Source organism: Stylophora pistillata, chromosome 4 (genome assembly GCF_964205215.1).
Source record: "Stylophora pistillata chromosome 4, jaStyPist1.2, whole genome shotgun sequence".
In the NCBI taxonomy this organism is placed as follows: domain Eukaryota; kingdom Metazoa; phylum Cnidaria; class Anthozoa; order Scleractinia; family Pocilloporidae; genus Stylophora; species Stylophora pistillata.
This window is the reverse complement of record NC_142522.1, coordinates 30,504,934-30,528,189: the sequence shown is the minus strand read 5'-3', so window position 1 is coordinate 30,528,189 and position 23,256 is coordinate 30,504,934. Positions and strand designations below refer to the sequence as shown.

At 38.8% G+C, this 23,256-nt stretch overlaps 1 protein-coding gene across 7 annotated transcripts in view; it reads right to left on the bottom strand.

The window, feature by feature from the left end:
- LOC111344710 (uncharacterized) overlaps positions 1-16,475 on the bottom strand; it is a 30,297-nt gene extending 13,822 nt beyond the window's left edge. For 2 of the 7 annotated variants that reach the window (XR_016000032.1, XR_016000031.1), the window contains exons 1-3: positions 16,332-16,475; positions 16,134-16,224; positions 15,770-16,042 (exon numbers count right to left, since the gene is read on the bottom strand). Coding sequence is in view for 5 of the 7 variants with exons in the window: in XM_088757044.1 (XP_088613170.1) it covers positions 15,770-15,952 (183 nt within the window). In the remaining 2 variants the exon portion in view is untranslated. Of the gene's footprint in view, positions 1-4,888; positions 5,087-11,828; positions 12,150-15,769; positions 16,105-16,133; positions 16,225-16,331 lie in introns of those variants that run through there. The other 5 variants (XM_088757044.1, XM_088757041.1, XM_088757042.1 and 2 more) reach the window with 5 other exon arrangements.
- Positions 16,476-23,256: the final 6,781 nt, after the last annotated feature.

The window sequence follows — 23,256 nt, the reverse complement described above, 5'->3', positions numbered from 1 at the left end:
AGAAAAAATTTTGATAAAATATTGAAACGCACGCGAGTTATTTACAAAAACGTATTTCCGAACTGAATTCTTTAGTCCACCGAAGTGTGCATAGCTAATTATAACATGCTAATATAAATGACTCCCGTAGGGTTTCTTGCGGCAAAACAGCCGGGTCCTTGAATTTTAATCGCTTAGATATCTGATTTCGGTTGCACGAGGAAATCATTGCTATCTGCCTGCATTTAAAACTAGAGTGTGAATGGAGAAAGATAAAAATCAGAGGAGTACATAGTTGAAAGTAAAAAAGAAGCCTGGCTATTAGCACAAAAAGTAAAGAAATTCGACGCAGAATGGCGAGAGAATCTCACCGAAACGGATTAAGGCTCGTGGCTTAGGCAATCTTCGTTGTTCGCACGAGATCAGCAACCATTCATTTTTAGTTGCCGTGGCGTGCTTCAGCCGCTTTTTATTAAAAAAAAAAAAGCGTTGAAATCAAAATTGCCGTTTAGCAGCTTTAAACTAGTTAGTTATCAAATAAATGCCATTTTGCTAAGAGTCTGCGGAGACTTCGCTTCTGTGTTCTATTGGCGGTCAGTATTTCGAGTTTTGAGAGTGTTGACATAACTTGACATGTAGTCACCCGAAGGCGTGAATTGTTGGAAGACTTTGAAAGCAAAAGAGACCTACTTCTTTTTTATGCGAATGTGCCTTATTTGAACGAATTAAGGTATGTAAATTTTACGGATTGTCGTGAAAGCCTGAACGTTATTAAGGCATGATATATCATACTTCGTCAACAGCGATATCATTCGAAAAAGGTGTAGTTCAAAAGCATGTCGTTCATAGACCTTTTAACTCACTAAGTTCGGGTTCGTATAATATCCAATGAGTCCATTTCTCTTGTTACATGTATCAAATCATTGGGGTTTAACAATATTGATACTAACAAAGTCTGCACAAGCAAGGACGCTCAAACTTTTACGATTATGTTCTTTTCTTGTTTGTTTGTTTTTTTGTTTTTTTGGGGGGGGAGGGTGGTTTTCTTGTGTTGTTTACTAGCCCTTCACATTCAGTTTTGTTACATTTCGTTTTCTGCACAAGCAAGGACACTCAAACCTTCACATTTATGTTCTTTTGTTTTTTTGCGGGGGAGTGAGAAGGGTGGTTTTCTTGTTTTGTTTACTAGCCTTTTACATTCAATTTTGTTACATTTCGTTTTTATGTATCTTGGTTTTGTTTGTTTGTTTGTTCGTTTCTTTGCGCGCTTATGCGTATGAGTTTTTCTCAGTTTACAAACCACAGCTGTCAAACACTTCTGGTGTCTTGTATCACAGCAAAAGAATATCAGTTGACTCTTTGCCGACTCCTGGCGACATAAGTGTATCGTTCGTTTATTCATGACTGGAAGACAATAAAAAGAAAGGAGTCTGAAGCTAAAACAGTAATGATCATGGCGCCCTAGACTTCCTACAGGTGTGTAAATGGGTGGAGGCGAATTTGAAACGTGGAGTAACCACGTGATGGACTAGTATCCCATCCAGGGGGAAGGGAGAGTAGAAATATTTCGTCGCTTAGGCTGTATGGGCTACTGGCCTGACGCAGACTTTTTAAATTATAATACATGCATCTCCAAGAACAGTACCGGCAATTGTTTATTTTTTTGGGACAATTCGAGAAAAATTTCGTGTCAAATTATTTAATTAAGTTGTGAACTTACCATTGATTTTTAATCATCAATATTCTTATTTGTTTATAAATTTACTTTTATTTGTTTAAAAACATTTTTTTTTTGGTCATTCCGGGTATTCCGGGTATTCCAGGCATTCCGGTTCCGGTTCCGAATTCAGGCGTTCAATATTTTCCAACCTACCGATTTTGATTGTTGTCAGTCTGTTTCGCGTGTGTCTTTTGTCACATGTTGACGTTTGTTAGTTATATCAAGGTAATTTTATACGTGCAGGCTTCTGGAATGTTTTGAATTCGTTATAACGAGGATTGCGTTATATATCGAGGTTCTGTCGCACAGATTTTACTATAACTTTAGCCAGGCTGAAAAGTATCGTTCGTTGTACCGAGGACTTCGTTATATAGTGGTTCGTTAAATCGAGGTTCCACTGTACTTAGTTTTCGTAACAAATCTTTACATCTACAGGCATCATATGAAGCGTTGGTAAATCAGATTCCTAAACCAAGTTGTATGTTTAATTAGGCTTCTTAATTACTCTCGCAAAGAAACTAGCTTGAAATTGCTAAAAGAGAGAAAAATTACCCCCTGTAGAATTCGTCGTTTTGTCCAATATTTAATCCAGATCATTCCCATTCACTTTTTAACCACTGAAAAGATAGGTGCTGATGCCAATAAATGCTGGTTAAGACTAGCGCATAATCGAACAATGGCAAATTGTGGAGTTAGGAGGTTGAATATGAAATAAAGCATTTTATGGCCATTGCCAAATGTCAAGGGCAACAAAAAAGAACCATCAGATGTAAAACTGTCATTAAAAGCAATGGCTATCATTGTTTTAAGTGTACACCCAGTTTAGTACGTTCATTTTTAGTACTTTTATGGAAAGTTCTTTGAGAGGAAAAAAGGAAAGACAGGAAAATATAACGAATGAAAAGAAATGGCCACGGATGTGGGAAGGGTGAAAAGTAACGCTATCCAATGGATAGATTTATATCAGATGTAGAGCGCAGTACGTTATAAACACCAAACACCTGCATATCGATTTATCCGTTAGACAGCGTTATCCGCCCATTTAACGACCGGTGTTAAAAAGACTGATTACAAACAAACTGGCGGAAGTTGTTCAAGAACATTAACTTCTAACAAAGACAATTACGTAACGACTTTTGTTGTTGTTGTCGCATAACGTATGCAACCTGGAGATACTTTGTCGAATAATATTGTACGCATAGTTATATAGTTTAACAGCAGAGTGTTTTAGAGAATCTTTCCCGAGGATCTCGAGATTAGTTTTATGCTAGAGACGTCCTGAAGAATCTCGATATTAGTTTATTTAATTGGTGTTCTGTCCGACCAACCGAGTCGAGTTGTTTTCCTTTTATAAGCCGAGTTGACGTCTTAACCTAAGAGCACAGAAGTATGGGAAAATGTTGAAATACAGGAAACACAGCCTCAATGATACCAAGGCAAATCATGATGACGTAACAAAAATCTGGAAATATCATTTCAGGTGGTGAAATCGTTTACATATGATCTCTATTGGAGGTAAGTTTACCATTTGGCTATATCATTCATGGAGTGAAAGAAAATAATACACGCCGATAAGTTGACCTAATGACTCAGCACTGGCCGCGCCATTTATTAAGTCAAGCTATTGTCACGCGTTACGTACCTTTCTTTAACGCTTTGATTGACAGTTTTGTTTACGTCATCGTAATCAGATATTCTTAGAAAAGAGCACACGTGTCTCTACTTCTACCGAGACTGCACACAATTAAAATCTCTCTTCATCGAAAGCTTGTGTTTCATCATCTCTAACGCGATCATCCAAGCGCGATTATAAATTTTAACTCTTTGCCGACTTCTGGCGACGTTAAAGGATCGTTTATTCATGATTGTGTTGCAATTCGAAAGAAAGGAGTCTGAAACTAAAACAGCAACGTGATTCTGCAGAAACCGAAATATCTCCAAAGTGAAATATCCAAGGAAAAATGATGAGGAAACGGAGGAAAAAAAGGAAACAAGCTAAACAAAAGCACGAAAAGAATGTTAAAAATAGCAGAAAAACAAAGAAGATAATCACTACATAATGACCGCAGTGCCACCTAACAATCATTAATTCATGTCTTTTCTAGCGTTTCCTTTGTTTTTCGTTGTCATCAGGAATCATTATATAAACAGCCGAGATAAACTTTCCTTATAATGACGAAAGAAATGGCGACATACATGTGCTGCATGCTCGCTGCTTCGCGAATTGGGGGGACTTCCTATCGAGTCATCGCGTTCGCCACCTCGAATAAGGTAGCGCATTAATGGCTAAAGTGTCCAGCTTTAAACAGACCCTAAGCATAAGAATAAAAATTAGTTTTGAATTTTTGGCATTTAAAGCGCAATACGGTAAACATCGTTGGGTGCGCCATTGAGTTCACCTTTATGGATCGTTGCCAGAGCTTGGTTGTTCCTTCAAGATCCCACCTCAGCTGTATGAAAGTGTCCATCGTTTACGGTTTTAAAGGATCCGATCGAGCTAATTACTGACACTTTTGAACACGTGTGCATTTGTTATTAATTGACATTGGTGACTGAAGAAAAGTGACGGTAAACAGCTCTGAGGCCTTACAACAGTCAGCTTTTATAACCGTAACGGTGGCCAATTTACCATTTCAACTTTGTTGATATATTCAAATTATTTGTTAAAGAGCCGATTTGAGCCTAGTCAACTGGACAATTCGAATAACTCCAATATATCGCCTTACAACTTGAAACTTTGTCACTTAAGTAACCCCATCACGAATATTTTGAAGTGAAAATGGGAGCAAGCCTGTCTGGAAACGTTGGGAACAATACGGCCTTTTTATATCACATGCGACTGATAGGAAAACTCAAATATTGCGCAATATTCACCTTGGCAGTCGGGATTTGATTTTAGACAGAATAAATTTATGACCGAAATCTTAGCTGGATCTGTGCAGCCAAGCTAAAGTTTCCACGACAAAATTCGTATCGTTAACTACTCTAACGTGATTAGAAGTATTATCCTGTGAAAAGAGTCTATGCAAAGAAATAAGGATTACTATTCGAATTTCTGGCGACGATTGTGTATTAACTTTAATAATAAAATTAAAAAAATCATTTACATATGCAGTCAAAGTAAAATGTTTAACTGCAAAGGTTCTGCATGTAAATCGCTGCAGGTACAAAAAAAACATGGGTTCGTACCTCATTACTCGATATTCCCCTGTCATCCGCTTGAAAGCTAAAGTCACATCTCCTGAAACAGAGTTCCTTGTGTTCCGATAACTTTGAATCATTAAGAATCCCGTGAGTGCCTCGACATTGCGCACGCAAGAACAAAATATTGCCCCAGAAAAAGATGATGATAGGATGGAGGGATTTGTTCATTATTTATCTCGGCGCTTAATTTGAATTCAAGGTTATATTCACTGAAAGAGCTTCCAGATTGTAATGTCGTCTTGCGCACGCGATGGTCTCCAAATCAAGCATAACAGGATGTATAAGGTCACACTACACCACTCCCCCACGTAGAAATCGAATGAAAAGAAATCTAATACAATAAAAAATACCTTGCATGCCATGAAGTAATATGCTAAAAATCTGCCCTCGAGCCTATTTTTCGTTAAAAGTTTCATGAATCTTAGACGCATTCTTGAGTTATTTTTTCTCTGGGTATCTTTGTGTCCCCAATCGTGGCCTGAGAACACTTTCCTATTGAAACTCACGCGTCCACAAAGTGAAGCACAGGGGTGAAACTGGTATTCCAACCTAAACATGCCTTAGGCTTACCGTAAACGTAGCAAGAAAGAATATTGTTAATAAGGTATAAATAAAGAAAGAATGAAAGTGAAGAAATATGAAGAAGGCGAAAGAATTGTGCCACCGCAAATATCCGGCTTGACATAGTTACATAACACGATCGTGTGGACGTCATCTAACGACTAAACACCTATCGACCAAAAATCTAAACAAAATATTAATCCTTTGACAGACGGGAAGTTATTTGGGTGATGGAATTTAAAGAGATGATTACGGAACACAGGGAGGCCTAAATAAGGATATGTTCTATTGTAGCAAAGCTAGGATACGTGACAGTGTAAATTATGAGGCATTTATCTTTACCCTTTCCTTTACCTAAAATTAAAAAGGGATCTTGACATAGATTAAAGGATCGGGGTACGCTAGATCACTATTAAATTACTGATATATCTCAGAAATCGCGACCGTGTCTTCAAATGATATTGAACCTTAAGCCTTGGTCAAACGGCGCATGATAGTCGATGAAAGTTGATTCTCTTCAAACTATCACCAACTATCACCAACTATCATTCGCATGGTCAAACGGCCAAAAAAGCTCGTGATAGTTGATGATAGTTCACCGGCACTCGCGCGAGCAAAGTCACGAGAGCAGCTAGTTCCAGGCTCTTTCCGCGTAAAATGTGAACACTAACATGGCTTCGCGTGAGACAAACAAACTTGTTGAAGTATGAATTTACGACGAAAGAGGGCGGCAGCTTGCCTACTAGTGGCCGATTTGTTGGAGGAATGTACGTCTGTTAGACGTAATATGAGGTCATTACTCCATCTCGCCGTTGAACGTTTAGTGAAACGCTGTTTTTTCGGCGGTGTCTCCTCGAATTCCTGCGAGTTGACGCTTTCTCCAGATTCTTGGTTTTCAATATTTTCTTTCTCATTGTTATTATCTTGGGTATGAAAAGGAATTTCTGAAGCTAAAACTGAGCCTCGCGAGGAGCCTTTGGCGACCATTTTAAACGAGCCCGCCGATTTTCGGGGAAAACAGCTGACCAAAAACTATCATGAATTATAGTTCACCACTAAATTTACTCCGGTTCTTATTGGTTTAAATCGATCATTTCCTCGACAGAAAAGATACTCTATTGTTTAACTATCGTACGCTTGGTCAAACGAGAAAAACTATCATCGACTATCATGAAGAATTTGAACAAGCTCAAAATGAATGATAGTTGGTGATAGTCGATGATAGTGTATGATAGTTGGTGGTCAAACGGAAGCGTGCGCTTCAGCTATCATCGACTATCATCAACTATCATCGACTATCATGCGCCGTTTGACCAGGGCTTTAGGTAACTTGATATACTTATTCTTTTCGCTCGATAATAGGTAATGGTTGTTGCGATTAAATCATTTAAACATGTGGTAGATTGTAAACCAATGACAGATTTATTTTGAAGTCTTTTGCACTTATTTACATGAAACTCTAGCAAAACACATTTTAATGCACGACTATGCATAACTAGATTCTACTAGAGTTTGTTTCCTGAGGCTGTGTTACTTCTACGCTAAAGATCCCTTCACCGCGATCGGGTAAAGATGCGATGTAAATACAATACTAAGACCCGTGGTTTACATGAAATCGTTTTGAAGCTTTACTGACTAAGCCTTGCAAAAAATTTTTTGTCGGCTCTAAGAATAACTGAAAAGAAACCAAGAGAGGCACTTAGATCTGTCTCGTTCAAAATTATTCGCAATATCCGGTAATATTAAATTTCCATATCATTAGAGTACTTACGGTAGTTTGGAAAATAAGGAATACCGGAATTCGGAACCGCAACCGGAATAATTGGAATACCCGGAATACCTGGAATTCCCGGAATGACCGAAAAATAATAAATTTTAAAAAAAATAAAAGCAAATTAATAGATAAATAGGAATATTGATGATTGAAAATTTATGGTAAATTCACAACTTAATTAAAAAATTTAATACGAAACTTTTCACTGAGGGTCACAAAAAAAGAAAACGCTTACCGGCACTGTTCATGGAGATGCACGTATTAGAATTAAAAAAAGTCTGCGTCAGGCCATTAGCCCATACAGCCTAAGCGACGAAATATTTGTACTCTCCCCTCCCCCTGGATGGGATGCTAATCGATCACATGGTTTCTCCCCGTTTTAAATTCGCCTCCACTCATTTACACACCTGTAGGACATCTAGGGCGCCATGACCATCGGGCCGCCACGCTTTTCCAGCCGGAACCATTGCAGAAGATTAAACAAAAGCATTATTTCCAATTATTATCCAACTACACTTAGACGAGTACAAATAACGCCATAGACGAGTTCAAATATCACGCGGCATTTGTACTCGTCTATTGTAGAGTACCGGTTAAACAGGTTTTCTCGCATCGCGCAAGCGAAGAATTGGATTGTAGTTACGAAAAAAAAAAAGTGGCGGGCAATTTGAACCATATTTCCGACGACGAAGAGTCAGAATGGCTGGCAAATATAGATCCACGTTTATTAGATGAATCGAACAAAGAAAAACAGCTTGACGAACAGAAAATTTCTTCATTTAATGATGAAAATAGAAACAGCAACACAACACGCCAATTCCGTTCCGCTTCGCATACTTCTGTCACGCACTCCTCGTAAATAAATATCCGCGAAATTCGCCCGCACTGAAATAAAGTTTGGCGTGTTGGATAATAAATAACTTATTAGACGTTTTGTTGAGTAGTATCGCTGAGTATTTTTACTCGTTATTTGTATTTTGACTCGCTCTACGGGCTCGTCAAAATACGGCACAACTCTTAAAAATACTCAGCGATACTACACAACAAAACGTCTAGTAAGATAAATTTAGTTTAATAGTTAAATTGTAAAAAGCTCCGAACTATTACAAATTAATACTCTACCTTAAATAATTATTAACCACACATTGGAAGCTATCAAAGCAGCCACCACTAAGACTAGCCGTCTACAGTTAAAATTAAGAGATCGTCAGTTACTCGACACCTTTTCGCGTTTATTATAAATACTTTGAATATATAACTTTGAATATAAACCTTGTTTAGAAGAATCCATCAGTACAGTAATTATTTGAGGTAGCGTATTAATGTTTAACAGTTCGGAGTTTTTTACAATGGAATTATTAAACTAATTGGAAATATTGCATTTGTTTAATCTTCTGCAATGGTTCTGGTTGGAAAATCGTGGCGGCCTAATAGTCCTGGCGCCGTAGACATCCTACAGGTGTGTAAATGGGTGGAGGCGAATTCAAAACGGGGAGTAGCCATGTGATGGACTAGCATCCTATTGAGGGGGATGTGAGAGTACAAATATCTCGTCGCTTAGGCTGTATGGGCTACTGGCCTGACGCGGACTTTTTTTAATTCTAATACGTGTATCTGCATGAACACTGCCGGTAAGTGTGTTTTTTTTAGGACCTTTCCGAGAAAAATTTAATTCGTATTAAATTATTTAATTGAGTTGTGAACTCAACATTTATTTTCAATCATCAATACTATTTTTCGGTAATTCTGGGAATTCCGGGTATTCCGATTCCGGTTCCGGTTCCAAATTCTAGCATTTTATATTTTCCAAACTACCAGTACTTAATGAAAAACACGCACGTACTAGTTTCACCTATAAGCTGATTATCTTTCAAAAACAAAGTAATGAGCACAACCTGAAAAAAGGAGTTTTCTTACTAGTTTGTGAACGAGATGATAAGTATAATGCATGGCAGAGGGCCTCGAGGGGGTTTAACCGTCAGCTGTCAAAGGGCCTGAAATTTAACCGTCAGCCGTCAAAAAGGGTACGTTTTCACCGTCGACCGCGAAAAAATGGCTCAAAATTAACCGTCAGACGCTTTAAAGGTGTTACGGACCTCGTTAAGAGAGAGTTTCAGATTCATGTTTGAAGTGTTAACCGCAAACGTGAAACCGCCATTAGCAGTTTGACGTTTCAAACAGAGTAAAGAGAAATGCTTAGTTTCAGCTCTTAGATCGACGTCACCTTTCACCTGAAAAAAAAAATCATCGTGTGTGCTGTCATCTTGAATTACACGAAAGATGGAAGTCCTTCCATGTTTTCAAACACAAAATGTGGCAAAATGTTTGGTTTTCTAACGTCCCAAACGGATTTTTAAAAGAAAAGACTCCTCTCACATATATATACAGGACATCTGTGGGAACCTACGGACAGGAAGAAGAAAGGCGCCGCCTGGTTCTAATTAGCTCAAGTGGTGGAGTGCTAGACTGCCGTGCGGGAGGTCGATGGTTTAAGCCCTGGACCGGACCGACACTCAGGGTCTTAAAATAAATGAGGAGAATGTGTTACCTTTCTATCATATCAAGAAATGGATAGATTCTAAGATAAAGACGAAAAACCGTAGCCCCGTCTCGTGCATCTTCTAGTTGTAATTGTAAACACTACTGGTTAATGGAGCTTTCACTCTATCGTCATAATTATTTTAATCGTTTTTCGACTTACTTCTCCTGCATCAACATTTCTGCGCTCGACTGCGGCGTTTATTTAATGTTTTAGTCGTGCGATAGCGAAACTGCCACGTTAACACTGGACTTTACTTCTTATTGAAAATATCGCGTTTACGATCCTCCATTGTCGAGTTACCAGTCTTGCAGAGGTTATGTGTGCCTTTTTAGTCGAATTGTGCACTATCAGTTTTCCTTTGTGTATACGTCCAGTGTGTAATTACCAGATTTATCCATCTCTCTTTTGTCATTGATGTTCTCAGACGAGATCTCGGAATTTCTGTTCCTTGGCCCTTGACTTTAGCCGAAAAAATAGAATTCACCGCTATCGTAAGCTTAACGTTTGTACGTTTACTATATGAAAGCATTTTTGGTACAATCGTACAAAGAAATATTCTCTCAGGTGTCTCGTTAACACAGACCTCGATAACGCAGACCGCAGACCGCACACCTTGAAAAACGTGAAATTCCGAGTACTTGTACACTGCACCCACCCCTCCCTGAGTAATAAAGGTTTGCCTCCCCCTTATAAAATGGTCCAAAAAATGGTCCAAAAAAAATGGTCCAAAGAATGGTCCAAATATGGTCCAAAAAAAGCCCAAGAAGTAGTCCAGTCCAGTCCAGTCGATATCTTATCCTATTCCCGTTTCCTTTGTTTTCGTGGTGTCATTAGAAACCATTACATAAACAGCCAAGATAAGCTTTCTTTTATAGTTATAAAAACAATGGCGACATACATCTGTTGTGTGCTCGTTGATTCGAGAACTGATCGAACTGATTGAGGAGACATCTCATCGAGTCACCAGGTTCGCCTGCTCGAACAAGGTAGTGCATTAATAGAAGAAAGGTATCGAAGTGCCCAGCCTTAAATAGACCCCAAGCTTAAGAGTAGAATTCGCTTGTGAATTTTTGGCATTTAAAGCGCAATACGGTAATCATGGTTGGGTGCACCATTGAGTTCACGTTTATGGATCGTAGCCAGAGCTTGATTTAATTTGCTCGTTCAAGATCCCACCACAGCTATATGAAAGAGTCCAATGTCCACGGTTTCGATGGACTCGACCAGACTAAATTACTGACAATTTTGAGCACGTGTGCATTCGTTGTAAATTCATATTGATGACAGAAGAAGTGTCGGTAAACTGCTCTAAGGGCTAGGAACAATTATTTGTTAAAGAGCCGATTTATGCCCAGTCAACTGGTAAGCTCGAATAAATCCAATAGATTGCCTTACAACTTGAAACTTTGTCAGTTAAGTAATTCCATCAGGAATATTTTGAAATGAAAATGGGAACAGGCCCGTGTGGAAATGTTTGGAACACTACGGCCTTGTTATCTCACATGCGACCGATAGGCAAACTCAAATATTGCGCAGTATTCACCTTGGCAGTCGGGATGTAATTTTCGACATGAATACTTTTATGACCGAAATCTTAACGAGATCTATGCAGCCAGGCTAAACTTTCAACTACAATATTTATCTCATTAACTCCTTTAAAGGTGATCAGAAGTATTATCTAGTGAAAAGACGCTATGCAAACAAATACAGACTACTACTGGAATTTCTGAGGACAATAGTACATCAACTTCAAATGAAAAAAAATAATTTACATATGCAGTCCAACTGAATTGTTTAACTGCGAAGGTTCTAAATGTAAATCGCTGCAGGCGCAAAATACATAGCTTAGCTTCGTACCTTTTTACTCGATATTCCCTTGTCATCGCTTGAAAGCCATTGTCACATCTCCTAAAACAGAGCTCCTTATGTTTCGATAACTTTGATTCATTAAGAATTCCGAGAGTGCCTCGACATTGCACGCGCACGAACAAAATGTAGCCCCAGAAGAAGATCATGATAGGCGCAAAATACATAGCTTAGCTTCGTACCTTTTTACTCGATATTCCCTTGTCATCCGCTTGAAAGCCATTGTCACATCTCCTAAAACAGAGCTCCTTATGTTTCGATAACTTTGATTCATTAAGAATTCCGAGAGTGCCTCGACATTGCACGCGCACGAACAAAATGTAGCCCCAGAAGAAGATCATGATAAGATGGAGGGATTTGATCATTGTTTATCTTGGTGCTTCTTTTGAATTCAAGGTTATATTCGCTGAAAGGGTTTCCAAATGCTAATGTCGTCTTGCGCTCGCGATGGTCTCCTAATTGCACGTACCAAATGAAGCATGTACCCATTCACCCACGTCGACATCGAATGAAAGAAATATAATACAATGAAAAATATAACTTACGCACATGACGTAATAATCTGAAAATTCACCCTCGAGCCTCGTTTTCATTAAAATTGTCATGAATCTCGGACGTTTTCTTATTGTGTTTCTGTGGGTATTTTTATGTCTCCAGTCGTGTTCTGGGAACACTTTCTTCTTGAAACTCATGCCTCTACAAAGTGAGGCACATGGGTAAAACTGGTATTCCAACGTAGTCATGCCTTAGGCCGATTGTAAACGTGGCAAGAAAGAATATTGTTACTGAGGTATAAATAAATAAAGAGAGTAGGAAAGTGAAGAAATATGGAGAAGACAAAAGAATTAGGCCACCGCATATATCCTTGACGTAGTTACATAGCACGATCGTGTGGGCGTCATCTAACGACGAAACACCCATCGACGAAAAATCAAAACAAAATGTTAAGAGTTCCTTTGGCAGACGGGAAGTTCTTTGCGTGATGCATTTTAAAAGAGATAATTACAGAAAACAAAGGCCGAAATAAGAATATGTCATATGATAGCGAAGCTATAGTGTTGACAACGCAAAGCATTTATTTTTAGTAAGCATTTATCTTTATCCTTCCCTTCAGATAAAAAGAGATCTTGACACAGATTGAAGGATTGTTTAAATATATTAACACCACAATTATTCGGGGTGTGCTAGAGTACTATTGAATTGCAAACATATCTCAGAAATCGCGACCGTGTCTTGAAATGATATTGAATCTAAGGTAACCTGATGTATTTATTCTTTTCGTTCGATAATAGGTAAGGATTATTGCTTTTGAACATGTGGCAGATTTATAAACCAATAACAGATTTATTTTGAAGTAGTTAACACTTATTTCTCAAGAGATTCTGGCACTTTTTAATGCACGATTATGCATAACTAAATTCTAGTAGAGTTTGTTTCCTGAGGCTGTGTCAATTTTACGTCAAAGATCCCTTCACCGCGATCGGGAAAAGATGCAACTTGAAATTGTTTTGAAGATTTACTGACTGAGCCTTGGAAATAATCTTTAGCGAGCTCCAAGAATGGTTTAAATCAAACCAAGGGAGGCACTTAGATCTGTCTTAATCAATATTTTGTGGAAAATTCTGTTCATGTTGTATTTCTATATAAATAAAGTACTTAATGAAAAACACGTTCGTATCAGTTACACTTGTACGCTGATTATTTTTTCAAAAACAAATTAACGAGCACATCCTGAAAAAGGTTTTCTTGCTGCAACAGTTCGTCAACGAGATGACAAGTATCATGCATGATAGAGGGCTTCGAGGGGGTTAAACCATCAGCTGTCAAAGGGCCTAAAATTTAACCGTCAGCCGTCAAAAAGCAGCCCACTGATTAACCGTCAGATGCTTTAAAGGTGTTTCGGATCTCGCCAAGAAGGAGTTTTCGATCCACGTTTGATGAAAGGATTGATTTAAAAGAAAAGACATCATTTCACATATATTTACAGGACACATGCGAGAACTTTCGGACAGGAAGAAGAAAAGCGCCGAGGGAGTCGACCTGCCTGAAGTTCAAACGTGGACCGCAAACAGCGAACATGACCGCTAGCGTCTTCTCACCTGATTCCTAGCGGTTTACGGTGAAAAATTTTCACAAAAGAAAGGGGATCTAAAACTCTGTTTTCCCCATTTACGCTGCTTACCGCGAACAGCTGACGATCTTACGTATAAAGAACCTTTAAACTGGTTAACTAGTCTCCAGGTTTCCATGTACACTCACTCTATGGTCATGTTTACTGATTTTCGCCTTAACTGACGGTTTCAAGTATTTTGATGTCTCATTTTCTAATGAAGTGGATTTTCCTTATAACCTGTACGTTATTATATCATTTGACGAGAAAGGTGAAGCTCAAAAGCATGTCGTTCATAGGCCTCATAACCCACTGAGTTCGGGTTCATATAATTTCCAGTAAGTACATTTCTCTCGTTACACGTATCAAACAATTAGAGTTTATCAACATTAATACTAACAAAGCCTGCATAAGCAAGGATACTCAAACCTTCACAATCTGGTAATGTTCTTTTTTCTTTTGTTTTCGTTTTTTTTTTTTTTTTGGAGGGGGGAGGGAGGGAAGGTTACTCGTGTTGTTTACTAGGCTATCACTTTCGGTTTTGCTACATTTTGTTTTCTTGTGATTTATTAGATTTGTTTTGTTTGTTTGTTTGCTTTTCTTGCGTGCCTATAAGTGTAGGGAATTTTTTAATTTATGAACCACAGCTGTTCAAACACTATACCGGTGTCTTGTATCACAGCATGTGGGTTACCGGTTTACTCTTTGCTGACATCTGGCGACATTATTGTATCGTTCGATTATTCATGACTGTAATACAATGAAAAGAAAGGAGTCTGAACCTAAAACAGCAACGTGATTCTACAGAAACCGAAATATCTTTAAAGCGAAATATCCAAGAAAAACTAATGAGGAAACCAGGGACAAATAAAACCCAAACAAAACAAAACCACGAAAAGAATGGTAATAATCACCGAAAAATTAAGATGATAATCACTATATGATAACCGCAGCGACACATATCAATCACTGATTCATGTATGTTTTTACCAACCTTCCTTTGTTTTCGTGGTGTCATTAGATACCATTAAACAGCCGAGATAAGCTTTCTTTTATAATTATAAAAGCAATGGCGACATACATGTGTTTCGTGCTCGTTGGTTCGGGAATTGTTCGAACTGATTGGGGAGACATCTTATCCAGTCACCAGGTTCGCCGGCTCTTAAAAGGTAGCGCATTAACTAAATGGAAGAAAGGTATCGAAGTGCCCAGCCTTAAATAGACCCTAACCTTCAGAGTAAAACTTGTTTGTGAATTTTGGCGTTTAAAGCGTAATACGGTTAACATGGTTTGGTGCGCCATTTAGTTCACGTTTATGGATGTTAGCCAAAACTTGATTTAATTTGTTCCTTCAAGATCGCACCACGGCTATATGAAAGAGTCCATTGTTTACGGTTTTGATGGACTCCACCGGACTAATAATTACTGAAAATTTTGAGCACGTTTGCATTTGTTATTAATTGATATTGTTGACAGCAGGAGTGCATGGTAAACAGCTATAAGGGCTAGGAACAATTATCTGTTAGAGAGACGATTTGTGCCCAATCGCCTTACAACTTGAAACGTTGTCAGTTAAGTAATGCTACTACGAACATTTTGAACTGAAAATGGAAGCAAGCCCGTGTAGAAATGTTTGGAACACGACGGCCTTAGTATCTCACATGCGACCGATAGGAAAACTAAAATATTGGGCAATATTTACTTTGGCAGTCGGGAGGAAGTTTTCGACATGAATACATTTATAACCGAAATCTTAACTAGATCTCTGCAGCCAGGTTAAACTTTTCACGACAATATTCATCTCATCAACTCCTTTAATCAGAAATATATCTTGTGAAGGAGACGCTATGCAAACAAATACGGACTACTACTGGAATTTCTGAGGACAGTAGTACTCTCAAATAAAAAAAACAAACAAACAAAAAGCATTTACATATACAGTCGAACTGAATTGTTTAACTGCGAAGGTTCTACTTGTAAATCGCTTCAGGTGCAAAAAACATTGCTTCGTACCTCTTTACTCGATGTTTCCTTGTCATCTGCTTGAAAGCCAATGTCACATCTCCTGAAACAGAGCTCCTTGCGTTCCGATAACTTTGACTCATTAAGAATCCCGAGAGTGCCTCGACACTGCACGCGCACGAACAATATGTGGCCCCAGAAGAAGATGATGAGAGGATGGAGGGATTTGCTCATTGTTTATCTCGGTGCTTCCTTTGAATTCTAGGTTGCGTTTGCTGAAAGGGTTTCCAAATTCTAATGCCGTCTTGCGCACACGATGGTCTCCTAGTTGAACGTACCAAATGAAGCATGTACCGATTCACCCACGAAGTCATCAAATGAATGAAATATAATACAATGAAAAAATAGACCTTACCTACTGACGTAATATGCTGAGAATTTGCCCTCAGCCCATCGACGAAAAATCAAAACAAAATATTAAGAGTTCCTTTGGCAGACGGGAAGTTCTATGTGAGATTAATTTTAAAGAGATGATTACGAAAAACAGAGGTCCAAATAAAGATATATATGTAGTAGCAAAGCTATGATATGTTGACAGCGCATTTATCTTTACCCTTTCCTCCTGGAATATTCAAGGTGCACCATTATGATAGGATGGAGGGATTTGTTCATTGTTTATCTCGGCGCTTCCTTTGAATTCAAGGTAGCACTCGCTGAAAGGTCTTCAAATTCCAACGTCGTCTTGCGCACGCAATAGATGTTAAAGGTCACACCATATACCCGCATTCACTCACGTAGACATCAAATAACATAAGTATGTCTTTAAATGATATTGAATCTAAGGTAACCTGATAGATTTATTATTTTCGTTCGATAGTAGGTAATACTTAGTGCGATTAAATTTTTTGAAGGTGGCAGATTATAAACCCATAACAGTTTTATTTTGAAGAAGTTTACGCTTACTTCTCAAGAAATTCTGCAAAACACATTTTAATGCGCGATTATGCATGACTAAATTTTACTAGAGTCTTTTTCCTGAGGCTGTGCTATATTTCTACCCCAAAAGGTAGACTTTATCTCACATATATTTGCAAGACATATGTGAGAACTTTCGGACGGGAAGAAGAAAAGCAGCGAGCGAGTGGACCTGCCTGAAGTTCAATCGTGGGCCGCAAACGGCGAACGTGACCGATAGTCTTCTCACCTGATTCCTAGCGGTTTGCGGTCACACATATTCATGTCGCACAAGGGAAGCTTTGTTCAATTAAAGCAATAAAAAAGGATTATTATCTGTCATCGCAGCACGTTTCCTTATCCCACCAGCGTTTCAAAAATTTCTGAAATTCCGCAGCTTGGAGAAGGCACTAGTGTTTGGTGAAATGTCAAGAGCTGCCGCGATATGAAGGCTGTGTTACTGATTGCCAAATGGCACAGCTGCAGACAATCGCATTGACGAATCGAGCTTGGGGAGTTAGATCTAATAAAATTCTGCTTACAACACAGGCTAAAACCTTTTTGGAATGCCAAAAAAGAATCTGGAATGAACTGACTAGTACAAAATTAGCCAATCGACTAACTTTTAACTTGTTGCGTATGCTTATCATACTCAAAAAGTAAAACTGTCCAATCATCAATGTGACAGCTCATCAAAAACAAACTTATTCAGTACACAGTTAAACTGAATGAGTTTGGAATTGTACTGAATGAGTTTTAATTTATACTTAAGAAGTTTGCAGACAGTTATTCTGTATTAAGGCCCGCTTAAAAGATTTTAACATTTACTTCAGCATCAGAATTCAACAATTTGTTGAACCTAATTTTCGGTGCGTTTTTTCAACATTGTTGAAAACGTAAAAAATGTAGAAAGCTGTTGAAAGCGCGTTGAATCAAGTTTAAATCGGTTTAAACTTTCATTCAACATCGATTCAACTTTCCCTTTGTAAGGCCTCTGTAAGACCTTTGTACAACGTAAGGCTTTATAAAAGGCCGCCGCTCAATTTTGTTTTTGCGTTCATCATGAATTTTGCCCAACATCCGTTCAACTTTTGTCGAACGAATATTGGTCAAATGTTGAAACCGTTTATACGGGCATTTAGAGACCTTTAGCAGTCGGCAACGCGACGAAAGATGTGGAGTAAAAATCGATTCATTTCAGTATTTAGGGCCCACCGCACTAGCAGGTAAACCTAGAATTGTCCCGACAAAATCAAAGGTCAAATTTTTGTCTTAACAAATTTTTGTCTCCACTGTTGCACTCGCACTAAAATATCGAAGTTGCTAAAATTCGGTTAATAGCCAAAATTAACACCTAAACTAAACTCAGTTCAGTTACCGCACTGGTAATGATCGACGAGTTTATCACGGTTTTGATTGTTTAGTCGATTTTCTCAAGGTTTTACTCGGGACAAATGTTGTCGGCGGTGCCTTTGAAAATTTGTCCGCTTCGGCTAAATTTGTCAAGTCGCGACAAACCATCCGTGCTTGGGAAGTGTTGGTGATAACAGAAATTGTGTCTAAGGCCCTTTTCGCACTAGACCGAAAAAAATTGGTTGTGTATTTGCAAAAAAATTGAAAATTTTGAAACGGCGGATTATTTGTTTTCGTAATAGCGCTCACTCCTGAGACGTGCGAATTATTTGTGTAACCACAAATGTCAATCAATCGAAATAGATATCGAGATTCCGTGACAGTGCGTTTTCTTTCATGTCGTTTGTGGTCAAGAACTGATCGCAAATTAAAAGGCCCCTGCAAAATGTGTTAATCGTCGTTCTTTGCTGTTTCTTGCCATGCAAAACCTGATTGTGGCTGGTCAACAGTAACTTTTGGTTTTGTTGGGAAAATGAAAATGTTTCACGTTGAGATGTTTTCTGGCAATACAAACAAAATTTCACAAATTGCGAACAGGCCCTTAATAAACAATTTTCGGGTTACGGTAATTTGCGAAACGAAACGAAACGAAACGAAACAAGGTTCGTAGACAATTTCTTTAGGCGCTCTGCTCCCGAAAATTGTCTTGCCAGATAAAGCAAAGACAGGCTTACAGAAGCGGCATGAAATTCAAGTATTCCCTCTCTTCGAAAACTGTTCTCGCTAGGTGCCTTGAAGTTGAAGTTCAAGTTGAAGTTCATTTATTTGTTTAAGCAGGTTGATTAATTGGCAGCTGTAATAGCTGATGTGGACCTGCTGTCCTAACCCACCCATCCCACCCCAGGGGAGGACATCCATCACGCAGTAATCTCGTGTGTGGGAAATTAACGTCTCCTGCCCCAACCCTGCAGGAGACGGGAACTCCATTTATTCGTCCCTATCCGAGACGACTTGAATATCTAACCATTTCTTGATGTTATAGAAAGGTAGCAAACTCTTCTCAATTATTTTAAGACCTTAAGTGTTGGTCCGGCCGGGGCTCGTACCCTCGACCTCCCGCACTACAGTCCAGCGCTCTATCCATTGAGCTAATCGTTTTCGTCGTTTTTTCGCAAAATACCAATAACGGCCGGCTTATGGTATTTTGCGAAACGAAAGGAAACGAAACGAGAGGAAACGAAACGAAACAAGGTTCGCAGTCAACTTCTTTTGGCGCTCTGCTACCGAAAATGATCTTGTTAGATAAAGCAAATACTGGCTTACAGACGCGACAAGAAATTCCCTGTCTTCGGATAATGCTCTCGCTAGATGCCTTGTTTCGCAAGATACTAATAGCGGCCGATCGGTACTCGACGAAACAAGATTCGCTGACTAATAGACTAGCGGCCGTTTCGTTTCGTTTCGTTTCGTTTCGTTTCGCAAATTACCGTAAGCCACAATTTTCTCGCTGGGCGGTAGCCCCCTTCGTTAGAATTTCGCGCATGGCTGGATTTGTTTACAGTTTCTTGCTGCGCTTTACTTCAACTTCAGGACAACACATGTGAGCCACAATGAAAACTTAGCTAATTTTGCCGTTGGGCTTTTTGTTCACAGACCACGCAAATCAAAAGTTGTTTGTTAGGGAGGACAGCTGCGAAATGTACAAAGTTTTCAAAGGGACTCGCTAAGCTATTTTCTGCCCATTGGATCTTTTAAATTTGTTTTCAGTTTGCCACGTCCTCGTCACCGTTACCGTCGTGGTTAGGGCCTGTTCGCACTGCACGAAATTTTCTTTGTTTTGCAAAAGAATTTGTCAACGCGAAACCAATTTCAGTGCGAACGATTTTTTTGACCCACCAAAATTTTCGCAAGAGCCACCAAACTACAAAGATACCGTCAACTACTTTTGGATGCCTACAATGTTTTGTCGGGCAAGAAAATCTATTGTCCCCTGACAGATACCCTTCAACTGGTCATCATATCTCGTAATTGAACGTCGCGTTAGTGAGTTGTGGAATGACTATCTACCCATTCTCAAACTGTCTACGGAAAAAGGCTTCAGGAAGTTACGATTTCAAACCAGGATTCTACAAGTCGACTGAGGCCTCGACGTATATTGAGCAACTGAGTTAAAGTCTCCATGATTGGTAGAAGCCGAATCCTTCCCAAGAAAACCAAAAGTAATTGTTCACTGGCACAATCAGTTTTTGCATGGCAAGCAAACAGCAAAGAAAGGCGATTAAAACATCTCGCGGGGGCGTTTTGCTTTGCGATCAGTCCTTGACCAGAAAAGACATAAAAGAAAACGCACTGTCACGAAACCTCGGTATCTTTTTCGATTGCTTGACATTTGTGGTTACCCAAATAATTCGCAGGTCTCAAGTGCGAACGCTAAATACAAAAACACAAAATTCGTTGTTACAAAATTTTTAACTTTTTCGCAAATACCAAACCAAATTTTTCGGTGTAGTGTGAACCGGGTCTTACCTAATTTTTACACTGTCGACTAAACTTTCTCTTTCTTGAGCGTAATTGCTTTGTTATCAAAACAAACTAAAAAGTACTTGTGTCGTTCCACAGGCAGCCCAAGCTCATTGCTGGAAAAGCGGACGTGACTCTTACCGTGTTGCGTAACGTTTTATATTTATAAAGGTTTGTATGGGATGTTATCGGTTTGCCTTAAAAGAGAGAAAAAAATGTCTTCTTTTGAAATAAAATGGGCTTACCTTATTGCCTTGTTGTTTTCTTTGTTGATTCCGAGCGTCTCAGGCCATTTTGAAGCGTTTTCGGCGAGTTAGCGCTATGTTGGTGTTCAACTGCTAAAAGAAAGACACCTTTCACGGACAAAACAAAGAACCACTTCTGTTTCATATCAAACTGAATGCCACCGGTTCTGTCTTCTATCGCCCTTTAGAGCTACTTGGAAAATTGTCATAACGCTACTTGCAGACTGTACTTTGTAACGTAATGAAGTCACGGCTCTAAAAGAGTTGAAACAATCTCTGCTTTAAACCTCACCGAAGCAACACAACAATAGTCATCATGAATAAGACAGAAAAAACAAAAGAGGCCAAAGTGCAGCTCAACAACAGAGTCCACTTCAAACCTCTCAAAGCACCGATAGTAAAAAACACGTAGGAAAGGGTTAATGAGATCATTGACCAAATCCATCGGGGAAAACACTTTGATGGCTTAGAAATGGCTTTCACAAACTCCCAATATCCGCCTTCGGATACACAATTAGCCATTGCCGAAAACTATTTTTGCTAATCACCCGATCATTTCTTGCAAAAAAGGAAAATTCCTTACGACAAGCAAAAATACAGTTCGAAGCCGATAAAGCGATGCGACCACAAAAGCCACATGGGGAATCCGTGCCGTTCTTTGTTTATCTTTATTCGCAGGGCAAAAATTCATTGTTTGTCGGCGCAAAACTATCCACAGAAGCTTCAGATGATTTCTGGGACAATTCATCGTCTGAAAAAGTCGACATTTCCTGACTGACAACGAAACAGTGATTCTCTGTGCAGCGAACAACGAGAGTTGTGACAAAGCAAAGCATAAGTTTGTTGAGCCTTTGACGTCATGATGACGTTTTAGCGGGCTCGGCTGGAACATGTCTTCAGGAATGGCGGACGATTTATGGACGACTTTGAAGCGGTAAAAACTGTTCATCGAAGGTTTGTTTTAAATTTTTAATGGCAAAAAGGGTGTTAACTTGATCCAATTCAACATTGTGTAAACAATTTAGGCCAAAATAAAATGGTAAATTTTCGTCTCAGGGGCACTTTAAGCATTTCTTTTGATCACTTAGTAGATTTCAATCAGGGACAGTGAGGTACCTAATTTCCTGGAGGAGCTGGCTAGCACCTGGAGGGCAAGCTCTCCAGATTTGACGCTGTAAGTTAGTTTCACATTGACATGTTTCGCAAGACGCTCATTGGCTGAATTTTCAATCGGGTCCTGGAAGGAATTTGAAGGTTAAGCCATGATGGCAGATTCCCTCTTCTTGTTTCTTTTCTTAGAAGAAAGACCAAATAGCCACTACCTAATGAGATGGTAAGAGTTAATCTTCCTCAATAGATTCATGATTTTCTGATGTCTCTTTTTTGTAAAGAGATGTTGAAGCTCAAGTTGCTTTTCAAGTACATCTTTCCAGGGACTATGGTGGCTTCGGCAGCTGAATTCGTCAACGAACAGGCCCTATTTAGGAAACTTAGTGGTCTTAGGTCACCAGTGAAAAATAGGTATTATCATATTCATCACTTTCTAAATTATTTCACCAGGAGATCTATGAACGCGCTTGGGGTGTTTTCTTTCAATCTACGGCTGCAGAAGGAAATTAAGAGAGTGCGTGATAATTAACAATTATTCCACGAGCGCGCGTTGGATATGAGATGATGGATAGCCAACTTGGCGCGTAGCGCCGAGTTGGCTATAATCATCTCATATCCAACAAGCGCGAGTAGAATAATTGTTTTAGGAAAAACGTTAAATCAAATTATAAAATTTTATTAAATTCTTAGCTCCCTTTTAATTTTAAGCTAACACGTACGCTTACCATATTTGTAGATTATGGTATATTGGCTGCTATACCATAATGGCTAAGCCAATAAAAGTCTTGAATTGCATTATCCAATGATCTAGTTTTTAATAATTTCTGATATTTTGCAACCAAAGTTAAAGTTCTGTTTTAAAATTTCAGCCGGACAACACCGAGGTAAATTGAAATTGGATTACTGTAGATGACATTTTCTTAATCTATCAACCTTATGTTAACTTTCAGGTTCTCATATGCAGGATGTGATCATCTTTTACTAAAATAGTTAAACTGATAGATGTAAATGAAGATTTTTGTGCGTGAAGTAAATTAATTTTGGATTGTTCTTAGGTATAAAGCTTCTATTGTTTTATTACCTTTCTGTTTTGATGAACGATATCCTTCGCAAGCCATAAAAAACGCTTATTTGGTCATCGACTTTTGTATTATAATCAAATCTAAAGCTCTCTCGCTCTCAGTAAGCAAACCATACTTCTTGTAAGCTATATGCCTTAGAACTGCCTATTTCCAAGCCTTTGTCAACAAGCTCAGCAGCAACTGATAAAGCCTGACTCAAGCATACAGGAGCAAAGACTGCTGAAAACCTAGCGCCTCTATCGAGGCTTTCAACACGAGTGACGGATACCTAAAT